General features: G+C 43.5%; 1 protein-coding gene across 3 annotated transcripts in view; it reads left to right on the plus strand.

The window, feature by feature from the left end:
* Positions 1-13,373, plus strand: part of PIAS4 (protein inhibitor of activated STAT 4) — a 155,070-nt gene that overhangs the window by 43,874 nt on the left and 97,823 nt on the right. For all 3 annotated transcript variants that reach the window (XM_078670093.1, XM_078670096.1, XM_078670095.1), the window contains exons 4-7: positions 4,804-4,845; positions 7,005-7,095; positions 8,726-8,854; positions 9,108-9,213. In XM_078670093.1, the coding sequence (XP_078526219.1) occupies positions 4,804-4,845; positions 7,005-7,095; positions 8,726-8,854; positions 9,108-9,213 (368 nt within the window). The remainder of the gene's footprint in view (positions 1-4,803; positions 4,846-7,004; positions 7,096-8,725; positions 8,855-9,107; positions 9,214-13,373) is intronic.

Raw genomic sequence — 13,373 nt, forward strand, 5'->3', positions numbered from 1 at the left:
ATGCCGATACATCAATGGTTGCCAACCATAATTCACGGGATTGTCAATTTTTTACTTTAAGACAATCTGTCGTATCTTGTACATATGTGATCCATTGTTGAACTAATGGTTGTAAATGGTGGTCCAAAAACTTTCCCACAGGTTCATGAAGTGACCCAGATCCAGCCACAATGGGTCGGAATGGGGGATCCACATGATCCTTATGCATCTATGGGAGCATGTAGATATGTGGTCTCTTAGGGTATTCAGATGTCAGAAACTTATCTGTGTTCTCATCAATCCAAATCAAGTCTTTCGCTTTCTTAAGGATTTGTAATAAAAATCAACTGAAAAGCACTGGTAGGGTCTGATTCTAAACAAAGATAGGTGTCTGTATCCCGTACATGTTGTTCAACCTTGGATTTATAATAGGCAGTGTCCATGGCAACTAACGCTCCACCCTTGTCCGCTGGCTGGAACGTCAGATTGTTGTTCTTCGCCAAGTTCCGTAAAGTGGTTTGCTCTTTCGTTGATAGGTTCTTTTGTTTATGTTCTTTCCGGTGGATGTCAATCAGATCCTTTTCGATTAATAATTCAAAGCGATCCAGTGTTTTATGCGACATTGGTGGTACAAATGTACTTTTGGGTTTGAAAGTTTTTTGTGATGCAGTAGTGCTTTTCTCGAGAAGGAGACACTTGGGCTATATGATGGAAAAACCAGCGTAACCGAAGTTTATGCATGAATTTAAACCATGAGATTTCTGTCTCCAGACTGTTGGTATGGTACGTCGGTACAAAGGACATGCCCTTATTTAGGATGGCTTTTTCGTGGCTTGTAAGCTCAGTACTGGAGATATTCATGATCAATTCCTCTTCGGGTTGCGACGCCCTCCGTCTGGCTTTTTTATTCCCTTGTCCCCTCCGGGTTCTCCGTGCTTGCCCGTTCCCTGTTCTTCTGGTGAATGATTTGACGATTGACCTGATTCCAAAAAGGCGATTTAGGGGTACCACCGGTGGTGGCTGTCTCTGCAGGTGTCTCTTGTTCGTGCTGAGATTGCGATAGGTGTACGTGTAGGTAGCGTATCGGACTCAGTTGCTACACTCTCCTCTGATGTCGAAGCCTCGGGTTTCTTGAATGTCCGCCGTTGCACATATACCTCTGCCCAGCTATAAACTTAATCAAGTTTATAATCAATGGTGTCCCTTCGAAATTTACGTAACTTCCGTTCGTGTACCTCCTTGGCATGTACCTCTGTTTCATTCAGATCTTTGAGTGTTGTATCCAATACCTCAGGTGTCATTCTTTTGGATAAATCTGTTTTAAGATCATGAATTTCTGTTTCCAACTCCTTCAATATGTCTGATAACTTTTCTATTCTTAAAAGTAAAAGGTCCAAAGAACACTTATTTAAAATAGCAAACCACTTGGTCATGAAAGGTTTGTTGAATTTGGTATCGAACATATCCTGTTGATAAACCCACGCTGATTCCTGTGATGGGTCTATCAATACAAGCAACCAGAGGGCACAAAAGAGGAGCCCCCTGAAAAACTACCAGACTCTAGAGTGCTCACTGACTAGTTTCTGTCAGCCTCCCACCCGAGATGCTGTCCTAGCCTCCTAGGGAGAGAGCATCTGCTCTCAGGAGGCCTAGGACAAAAGCCTGTCCGAGAAGAGGGTGTAACACCCCCTCCCACAAGATGAACTGTTGAATAACATCCCTAGGCCGGCAATCTTCAGAGAGCTGCCACCTTTGGATTGCAAGTCTGGCTCCCTCACAGGAGAGTAAGCTGCCCCCGTTGTCCAGGATCCCCTTGGTACATGGCCAGGCAAGAAAATTAGCGAGTCAGGTACGTGTGCCACCCCCAGGCTAGTACCACCCCAAAGGTGGGCTAATATAAGGTAGACCTGCTTTTTCAGAAGTATCCACCTGTGTGATAGCATACTTAAGAATTCTGGAACAGGGTTATGTCTACTTCCCACAAGAAGTAGTCCTATAGGGGGCATAGTGACCCCAAGGGTCAGTAGCCCATTAGCTACTACCTTACACTCCCCTAAATTCACTATTTTGGAGAGTCCCTGGCACCAAAGAAGCAGATTCTGATGGCCTAAGAAGAAAGAGGATCCAGAAGAGCTGCAAAAGCGAAAAGGATAGGAGTAACACCTGACCTGGTACCAGCCCTGCTGGCCTGTCTCCATCCCTCGTTGAAAACTGCGAAAAAGTCGACTCGTCCTGCAGGTGTTGACACCAGAAACTTTGAATGACTGCCTGTCTTCGATAAAGAACCAACATCTCCCGTAGGATAGTGGAACTATTCCTGTGTCTTGCAGTAGATCCAAAACAAAGGACTCTGAGGCTTCTGGAACTGCCGAAACCAGACACCTGAAGCCACTACTGCTCCTGTCACTCCAAGCCAGAGTCTAAGTGGGCCAAAGAGTCATTTAGGTCCCCCAACCCGGTCCATTGTGACTTCACCCCTTGTGGACCCTCTGGCTAAACTCTGAAAAGACAGAGGTCCTCATCCTCTGATCCACCCCTTCCGCATGGGACGACTCCTGGTGGCCGGCCATGCTGGGAGCTGCCCCGACACCCACCAACCACGCACGCAACCTGGGTTTCATCCTGGACTCCACGCTCTCTATGACCCGGCAAGTTAACGCCGTCTCCTGCGTCAACACCCTTCGCATGCTCCGATAGGTATACAGATGTTTGATTGATTGATTCTGGCATTGCCTGTAGCCTCTGCACACAGGCCCTCTTTACCGCAACTGCTCCGGTAAGGAAAACCCCAAAGTTGGAGGACACTCCTGCACCCGTTGCCCCTGGGCGGTGGCAAAGAGGACCAAAGGTGTTCCTACGACCCTGAGCATTGTGAGGCCTGAACCCCCCTTTTGGTTTAGCCCGACTGGCCTCTTAGCCAGAGTCTGCAGCCTCTTTTCGCAGAGACCGATCTCCGCAGAATAACATTTGTCTCTCAATGCCGCTGGTGGTGTACTGTTGGTGCTGCCTTGGACCTTGCCCACCACTCACCTTTAGCTCCTGGAGATTGGTCCAGGAGTTGAGGTGAGTGTATTATGCTGGTTTGCAGCACTTGTTCTTTCTTCAATAGGATAACATTGCAGAACTCAAATTGCAATGTATCCACTTTTTGAACTGAAAAGAATTTATATTAAAAACTTACCTGAACGATTTCTCTGAGGCCTTAAATTTGTGTGCATCTCCTTTGAGTGATGCTCTCGGTTAAGCCTAAGGCTGCTCCACCACAGTACCCCTAATAGAACACCTTGGGATGGCTAGAGCTAGCCACTGTCCATCCATAAGCGAACCCCTTTAAGATCTCGCATAAAGCGCCAGCTTTCTACAGCAGTCTTGGTACTTTTTCCCGTTCAAAGCAGGACTGGGTGATGCCTAGCAGCATATTGGTCTTACGATATTGAGAGTTGAAGATTAACATGCCTTTCAAATATTTTTTAAGAGGAATCTTATTTAGCTAGAGTGTTGGGATCTCTGATAGACTTTTGCATAGTGGGATCAACTTGACATATCTCTATGGAAGGAGCCATAGCTCAACTTAATAAGTTGTTGTCAAGGCTGGGCAGTTTGCGGTATCTCCAGGCGTATAGCTATGCAGTGGGAAGAGGTGGAGCAATAGACCGTAATAGTTTTCAAAATAAAATAGCAATTAATTTGATGTTGCTCTAGTGAAGCAGTTATATTTTGGGTGGTAGCAGCAGGATTAACCAGAGTTGGCTGTAAAAAAAACGTGTTCAGACGAATTGCTGACATCAGTTGCCAAGGTGTAGAACGCCACCACAAGGATGAGCCAAACTGTGTAGGACCTTCAGACTTTGTTCTTCTGCCTTCTGCTGTATTAAGCTCGCAATACATTTAGGGCATTGCTCCGCAAAGGTAACTTATGGTAAGGGATAGGGGGAGAGAGTTTACAAAGTTAGTCTGGCGTTTTCCCAAGAGCGGGACCAAACAGACTCTCTCTGCACACAGGGCAAAAAGACCATCAAATGACAACCAAGATAGTTGCATCTACCATACTTCAATGTTTGACCCGAATCCTCATTCTTGAGGTGACATTAGGAATGAGTGTATTAAGACTAATGTGTGCCAAACGTTATGCCAGGAGCCCACTGCAGTGGATGCAAGATACAAGCCTTGAGCCCAAAGGTTTCTCGGGCCCTTTCTGGCACTTTGGTACCCCTTCATGGGACCCATAGTTCAATCCTAATTTTACAATATGAAAATGTCATTTACAATTTCTGTACTGGAGTGATTTAGAGCAAGGGATTGAGGTTTTACACTGAGCTAGACCCCTAAGCTGAATGGATTGTTTTTTTGTTACTTGAAGTTAATTTGCAACTTGAACCTAAGCTAAAATGTGTTGACCAGAAATTACTAAGTCGTCCCTAGTAGCTAGTTTAAAGAGGGGAGACTGGTTTTAGCTCTGTAAATTAAGTAATGAAGTTAAATGTTTGCAACAGAGAAAGTAGTTGCATTGTGGTAAATTATTCAAATATGGGCTGGTAGTACTTGCTAGCAATAAGGCTGTCCTGCCTAATGTCCTAGTTACTCTGAGCTCAGACACTTGCGTCTAATGTTGTACTGTCCTTGGGCACTACAATGATGCACTGCCTCGTCTGATGTTGTACTGTCATTGGGCACTACAATGATGCGCTGCCTCGTCTAATGTTGTACTGCCATTGGGCACTGCATTGATGCACTGCCTCCTTATTACCCATGTTCACTTCCCTAGACAGTGATTTGCTTAAACTTGCTTACGCATGCAATATTCACTTCTCTCCTTTCTTGCAGGGATTTACAGCCTGGAATTAAATCCGTACAAGTTGTTTTAAGGTATGTTTTATTTTGCATCTTCTAATGTGTGTGTTGGGGGTACCGTGAGAAGTTTTGGGAATGGAAAGCAAATGCTTAACTAAAGCGATGAAAGTGAATTACGTGGCCTTTTGGGGAAACTGAGATCTAGTGGCTGTTGCAAGAATCTGTGCAAGAAATACAAGGCCTTCTTAGTATGGACATTTTTGGTGAAACTTACAATGATAGGTAATCTTGCACAGGGTGTCCGTGAAGGAGAAACATCCTGCTCTTGGTAGGCTACTTCTCTAAGAGGTGTGTGATTGCATTATTTATGCCAGATAAATGAGATGTATTTGATTGTCTTAATCTCCTGGATCTGGGATTTATGAATGCAATACAAGGGGAATGCAATACAAGGGCCATGCCCTGAAAGAACACCCTCGCAGGTCTGCTTCGAATACCATAGCATTTCTGCTATTGATCGGTGTGCTTGTGCAAGGAAGAACATTGGTGGCTAATGCTAATGTAATCCTGGTTGACTACTGTTTTTGGCAGTGGTTCCCAAAGCAGATATTGAAGGCATTGGAGCAACTTCTTAAGGAGTAAGATTTTGTTTGAACATTGAATGTTAAAAAGAATAACCAAATAAGTAAAAGATCAATAAAAAAATATTGAGAGACTGGAGGGGGGCACCAGAGTTGATTTAAGTATTCGCTGTATGGCAGCCCAATACTAAGCAATTGAACAGGATTGCTTCTTAAAATAAATTTGCATCAGGTGCCCAGTTTTCATTTTTTAATATCAACCCAAAGTCTTCCCCAAGTCCCAAAGCTAAGGAACACACAAAGCTCACAATATATTAAGTCACTACATATGTAAATGCAAGTTATCACCTAACCACATCCTTTTGTATTTTTCTAGCAGTTGCAATGCACAGATCAGAGAAAGTGCACATAAAACAACTGTCAGATTGACTTAATGTAGGCTTGGTTGAGTACTTGATGCAACTAAAAGTGAATCGAGAATTTGAGTCCCGAATCCTTTTTGGTTGAACGCAAAGATTCAGGTGTAAATATACATGATGACTCTAGGTTTCCCTCATGATGCTCTACTAAAAACAAGTGGATGAACACCATTACATTTGGTTTATTGGTGAACTCAACCCTTTCTTGATTAACTAGTACAAGCTGCAATTGCTTGACCTGTTGTGTCCCCTTTTGATTGTGTTGCGCTGTTTTTGGGCAGTCCCGCAAAATAAGTAAGCAGTCCATACAAAATTCAAACCCATTCTGCGTGCTATTTGAAGAAGAGCCATTTGCTGTTGAGCATCTCAAGCTCTTTGTTCGTTCGCTATTGCAGTCAAGAGTCTGTGTCGCTCATTTAGATGTTATTTCATGGGGTTGGTCCAGTCTATAGAACTTGCATAATTTGCTGGTATACCTCCAGCAGAGAACAGAAATATAAAGGTACCAATTCAGGGTCTGTCAGCCTGCTTGCCATCTGAGTCTGCTGAGCAAGGTGTGCAACTTTTGTTGACCTTGAAGCTGTTGAACAATAGTCTCTCGAATTTAAGGGACTGCTGATTAAACTTTAGCCTTCAATGAAATGTTAAAGATTCGCTGAAGGATAGCTCAAATGATGCAGCCAGTGGGATACCTTTTGGATTTTTTATTGTATGTAAATTACTTTTTCGCTTTGCTTAAGTTGAAGTGCTCATGTGTGCCTGCTAGAAAGGGATTCAGGCCGTTGTAATTTGCTCATGTAGCCAAATGCTTTGACATCCAAACCCCCCCCACCCCAAGCAGTAGTAGTCGAAAGAAGATGGAAATGGTTGCAGATTTGCTCCATGAGAAGGGTAGAAGGAGCAACCTTAAAACACCAGTACGGCAAAAGTGGAGGGCCATAGGGGTAACTATTGGTTGCCTTTTATGTCGAAGGAAGTTTTTACTCTGCTTGTCATTAACTCTGCTTTTATTTTTGCAGTGAATTTAAATGAGTATGTGCCATGGCAATGCAGTCTGCACCACAAACTGTGGCGCATATTTAATGTTTTTGCATGATTTAGAATGCGCTGCTTAATGATTGACCGCTCTGAAAAACCCCACCGCTTGCCCTCACCTTCCTTACAGAAAGTGGTCTCTCCACATATTCATACTCCTTGCTCTGTTTTACCTTGATGTTTTGTGTTTATTTTGCAGGATATGTTACACAGACTGCAGCTGCCCTCAGGAGGATCAGTACCCCCCAAACATTGCTGTTAAAGTAAATCACAGTTACTGCTCTGTCCCGGTGAGTTCACTCCTCAGCCTTTTTACCTGATTAGCAGGTAAGGAATGGATGGTGAGTCGAGTGACTGACTCATGTTTGTCTGCCATCTAGACCAGCAGTATACACATCCTCAAGGTCAACCCTGTTGTTTAGTGTCTCCACTCAAGGGCATTTAAACTGGCTGCATTACCTCAGTTTAATTCAGGAATGTGAAAGACCAATATTGCAGGCCAACAAACTGGTGTCACAGAAGCAGGTGGCCGAATGAACAGTCCTATTTCAAAATCGAGAAATGGCTTGTGTATCGATAACAAGTGTGTTATCAAGTAATTATCGGCCTATTCTGGTATACTGCACAAGCCAAATGTTCTCTCACAATACATTTCAAAGTCGTGATTTATGCTGGTTGAAAATTCAATCACAGTCCAGGTTGTTTTCTTTCCAAGATTGCTTCCTGAATGTTACCTATATAACGCTGACTTCTCCTTGCATGTTGTGCAACGGTTACTACAAGAATTCCAGATTACATGGAAGGGATTTCTGCAGAAGATCTTCTTGTTTCTGCTCTGGTCTTTAATAGTTTTTTTTTAATTACTTATAGTGTTTTATGTGCATGTGACCGATTCCTTTGAAGGTACTAGGAGGGCCAGTGTTTGCAGATTCCACTTCAGTTTTTGGAAGATGTAAAATCATTGGTAGGACATCCAGACCTGCATAGCATAGAATGTTGCACTAACCTTTTAAAAAAAAATAATATATATTTAAAATCTTCAATCCCTGTTAAATGCACTTTTTTGGGATTATATTGGTTATAGGCGACATCCACTGCCCATTCTTTGCATCGTTTTGTTTCCCTGCACACCTTTGTTTTTGCAAAAAAATGTCTGCCCAGGGCGGGTTTGTATTTTACTGGCTCTGGTGCTACTGTTGTGGAGGCAGTTCTCTTGTAGTGCTGGAAGTATCCGCTGTGTAATTTCTATTTTTAAAGTTGTATCTGACTCCCTTGCTTAACACCTGCCAGCTTCCTTCATTTATTTTTGGAAGGTGGGGCACAACCACACTTTATAAAAGTAAGAGACAGTGCTATTGGAGAATTTGGGTGCTGCAACCTGTGTCACCTAGTTGGAACATAAATCTTACTCTGCTTCTAATGGGCCTTGAGGGGTTGTGGTGTGAATATAATAATGAAACAAATCCCCCCCACACTGATGCATGAGATTAGGGAAAGTAATTGTGCTAAAATGGTAAAGGGGAACGTTCATGGGTTTATAAAATCATTCATACTAAACATGGTGAACTGATGGGCAGGTGGCTTCTACATTTTATGCTCTTTTCATAGCTCACTTCAAAGTAATATGTATTTTGGAACCGAATGGTACCAGATGTCAAACCAAAACTTAAGACCTGTTTTACGTGCTACATCTTGTGTTCCACCCACCTGTGACTGTTTATAATTTACACATCAGGCCTATATATGCTTAGTTTTGCGATTTTCTTTTTTTTAATTTTCTTTTACTTTTCTGTCCTAATAGGTTTTCATAATGTTTGTCTCAGTGTGCTCTTACTCGAAATCCTGCATATCACCTGTTAAAAATGTTTTCTTTTGTTTTTGTCTTGAACAATTTTTACTAATTGTTTTACTTCCTTTCAGGGCTACTATCCATCCAACAAACCGGGTGTGGAGCCCAAGAAGCCTTGCCGACCTATTAACTTGACAAATCTTATGTACCTATCGTCTGCTACGAACCGCGTTACTGTCACCTGGGGCAACTACGGAAAGGTGAGTGTTTAAGGCTTTGTTCTTTCACAGACTGGCACTGATAGACTGCCTGCTTCTTGATGTGTGTATGTATGTCAAGGATGCTTGTGTCTTGAGGGTTTGGGCCTTGCAGTCCTGTTGAATGCCAGCCAGACTGCTTTTGGAGCATTTTGCCATATTGATGGCTCCTCCTTTTCTGTGGAGTAGGACAAATGTTATCATTTCATATTTTTCTATACACTGTAAATTTTGTATGCATCCTTTTGCATTGCAGTGTTACTCTGTTGGACTGTACTTGGTGCGACAGCTTACTTCTGCAGAACTCCTCCAACGGCTAAAAACCATTGGGATAAAACACCCAGAGCTGTGCAAGACACTAGGTAAGCTCAGTCCTTTGTTTATTATCCTCTGATTATGGAGGACCTTGTGAGTTTTTAGGCACCCCAATGCAATGTTGAGGAACTAAACAAATGTAGCGTTATTACGTCTGACATCAGCCAAGGGCTTTTATTTTTTATGTTTAGTAAATGTAGTAGATGCAGGGTTTTTTTTTCTTTTCAAACTGAGATATGGCACTGGCTTAAACACATAAAACCACACATTTACGAGTTATGGTTTGGCCTGGCCAAATGCTGTGCACAGAATGGAAAAAAACAACAAGTGATGGACTGAATGTGGATCAATGTCACACACTCCCCCAGTCAAAAGATCTGGGCCCAAATCCATCGTTTTTTTGCACTCCACACCACCCTGGGTCAGATAATGGCTTTATGCAAATCAGCTCTGATCCTGTTGCCCCATGGGAACAGTCCAGTCCGAACTACAACAGCCATATCTTTCCCAGACCGGAATCAAGCATCCGAGGACCGGACCGGTTTCGAGGTAACACCTCTCTTCAGCCCGGCTAGCTTGACTCCAAGTGGTGTGGAGTGCCTGGGACCCACGTCTGGGCATCCCCAGCGCACTTAGGGCGGCAATTGCAAAAAACAACAAGTGATGGACTGAATGTGGATCAATGTCACACACTCCCCCAGTCAAAAGATCTGGGCCCAAATCCATCGTTTTTTTGCACTCCACACCACCCTGGGTCAGTCCAGTCCGAACTACAACAGCCATATCTTTCCCAGACCGGAATCAAGCATCCGAGGACCGGGCTGAAGAGAGGTGTACCTCGAAACCGGTCCGGTCCTCGGATGCTTGATTCCGGTCTGGGAAAGATATGGCTGTTGTAGTTCGGACTGGACTGTTCCCATGGGGCAACAGGGTCAGAGCTGATTTGCATAAGGCCATTATCTGACCCAGGGTGGTGTGGAGTGCAAAAAAACGATGGATTTGGGCCCAGATCTTTTGACTGGGGGAGTGTGTGACATTGATCCACATTCAGTCCATCACTTGTTGTTTTTTGCAATCGTGCACAGAATGGATTCATGGTAGGTGAACACTACACCATGAAAACAAATCACAGAAAAACAAAACCGGTAAGTTCTAGTTCATCAAACTCAAAACCCAAAAAGCTCTAAAATTCAGCAGCTAGTGTGTCCCAACGCATCATTTTACCCATACGCCTTGCCTTGTGGATATAGTACTCGTGCTCCCTGCCTCCTAAGAATATTTCTTTCTTTTTTGACGCTGCCTGTAACTATTAAAACTTGGTGGGAGTTATGGTATGAATGATAACCTTTATACACAACTATTGAATTTCAGTGTTTTGAAGTTCATGAACTGAAAGTAAGTTTCACGTTTTCATTGAATGGGTCTGTATATTTTTTCGCTTAAACACAAAGGTTAGTCGTGTTATAATTAAACATTAAAATAATGTAAAATGTAGCACCAAAAAAACACTTAACCAGTTGTAGTTTATTGCGCCAACTAAAACGTGCACTCTTGTCATGTACTGCTTATGCCCCCGCACTTCATCACTCATGAAATGTTCAGACATAATTGTTGACATTACTGTTTACGTCAGACAATCCGCGTGACATCGTTTTGTAGGGTTTGTGGACTTGAAGTAATTCAACACGCTACACCAGTAACGCTGTTGCAGGAGAGGTACAGTAGCGGACACGCCGGCATGCACCGAGGCCATACCCTCGTGAGCCGCTCTGCAGTCCGCGTTTGGAATCAACCTGTCACCAACGTCGTCATTTCTCACATAGGCAACTTTATCAGGACTTAAATGATAAGAGTATTTAGAAGGGAAACCTCTAGGGTAATTAACTCCCTTCTCTGTTGCAGCAATGGCTGCCAAGATGTAATCATCAATCTTACTTTTGGAATGTGTAACTGCTGCTACTACATATGTCGCAACTCCTGTCTTTGCTGCTTCATCAGCTAGACCCGTACCAACAGCGTGTACCCCTACGCGTTGGAGACCAAGAGTACTTTTCACAAACATGAGTGGCAGCTGTTCTTTAAGCTCACCTACTCAAACCCATAGCATATTGTGTTTATTCGTGCTACCTTTTGGAATCACAATAGTCCTTCTGAGTCCAAAAGAATAAATTGTCGTTGTAAGACTGTACAAAGTAGTAAGAGTCACTTGCAATAAGAGTTGTCACACCAGGGTCAGCGTACTCTAGTGCAAGCACCAGCGCACGGAGCTCTGCCAAATGGGCGGTACAGTCCCCTAATGTCTGTGTATGCACATAGGACTTGAACCTTCCATTCACCATAGTTCCAACCACTATTGTGCAGGTAGCTGAATACGCCCGCTTTGATCTCGTCGCAGGTTGCGGTGATCCGTCTGTGTATATGATACAATGGAAATCCTCCAGCGGACGCATGGTCAGAGGAGCAGGATGAACAAATTCATACCGCAAGTACTCTTGAGTTTGCAAAGAGGGATCAAAAATAAAAGTGACACCCGGAGACGTCAAAGATGTGACCCATTGTATCCACCGAGGATGCAAAGCTTTTGAATTGGGTACACTGGCTTTCGTCACTGCCTCCAAGGCAGGATACGGTGTAACAACCAACATGCGTTTCCCCTGTAACGGCGCTAGTTTCAGAATTGCCATCTGCACTGCAGTCAAAACCTTCTCCACAGAGGAAAATCTCATTTCAACCGAAGTGTGACTTGTAAGCAATAGGGACTGCGTCACCCTCATTAAAAGTTGGGTACGTGAAACCCACCGCCCCAGGCACCATTCTTATCACCAGGTTGGTGTGGTTGTCACAAGTCAGTAAGAATCTAGATTCAAGAACATCAGACTGCAAAGATTGCAAAATTGCAGAATGTTTAAGCAGCTAGCAAGATTTGGAGTAAGTAGGTTGTACCAAGGCATAAAGCGGCTTGATACGCTGGGCATAAATCGGGAATGTAAGTACCCCCGAAATTAAAAAAAACATCTAAGATTGTAGCTTTTTCAGCGTTTTAGGCACGCACAACTGTGCACATTTCTCCAGGAAGTGAGGTGCTAAACCTAGACCTTCATTGTTGAGCTCATAGCCCAGGAACAACACTGTGTACTCTGCAATGTGTGATTTTGCAAAGTTAAAATTTGTAACCGAAGTCTGCAAACATACAAATGATGCGGTCAACGGGACACAGATGCGGCCATAATTTGTCGTCTTTGAGATAAATGTCATCAACATAGAGCATGCATCAGGGTCGAGTCTCTCCAAAAGAGACTATTCGAGCGGCAAAGACGCCTGGACTGTTCTTATAGCCCATAGCCAATCTTCGAAACTGTTTTTGTCTGTCGCCACAGGTGAAAGCTGTCCATTGACTACTAATAGAGGACAGGTTAGGGCAAACTAAGCCATTGGAATTGTCAAGTGTGGTTTTAAACCGTTAATGCACAAGACTATCCACAAGGGCAGAACTGTGAGTATTCTGTACTGCGCAGGTCTGACAATGAGAGTTTAAGCGTCGGTAATCCAATACCAAGCGGTACAGGCCATCTGTGAGAAGTTGGCCTGATATGCAGTGCTCACTATTCTAGTGATCACTATGTATCAGTCCAAACAACCCTTATTGATTGGTTGCAAGTCAACCTTATAGACCAGCTATCCTAGTAGCATGGATACGAGCAGTCTAAGGCTAAGACTCTAGAGGGCTTGTTAAGCCAGCTGTTTTACCATCACATTACCCCTTGAACACCAAGTGAAAGGACACCACACAAGTTGTTATGAAAATAAACAGATATTTATTTATAACAAGACTACCCTGAACTCTTTATGAGTCAGGGAGCTAAGCACCTAACAAAACTCTTAAGAAAATACTTTAAGTCGCACAATTTACACAAATGCCCTAGGGGCACGAAAAACCATATACACAGTAAGTGGAATGCGAACTTGCTAGCAGGTAAGTAGTACTTTTTCTAGACTCAGGAATCGCTAGGCCTACAATTCTAAACACTGGGATTAGATGCAGGAGGCCTGTGGACGTCGTGTGCAGAGTGGGAACTCGCACGCGTAAGGCGGGAAAAAGTCTATGGAGGCTAGCAGTTGCAAAGTTACTGTTCTCGGGCGAACCCGACTAGGTGGGTCGAAAACAAGAGTGGATCCGAACACTTAGGGTGTTGGACTATGCTGGAGC

The sequence above is a fragment of the Lissotriton helveticus genome, chromosome 12 (genome assembly GCF_964261635.1).
Source record: "Lissotriton helveticus chromosome 12, aLisHel1.1, whole genome shotgun sequence".
NCBI lineage: Eukaryota > Metazoa > Chordata > Amphibia > Caudata > Salamandridae > Lissotriton > Lissotriton helveticus.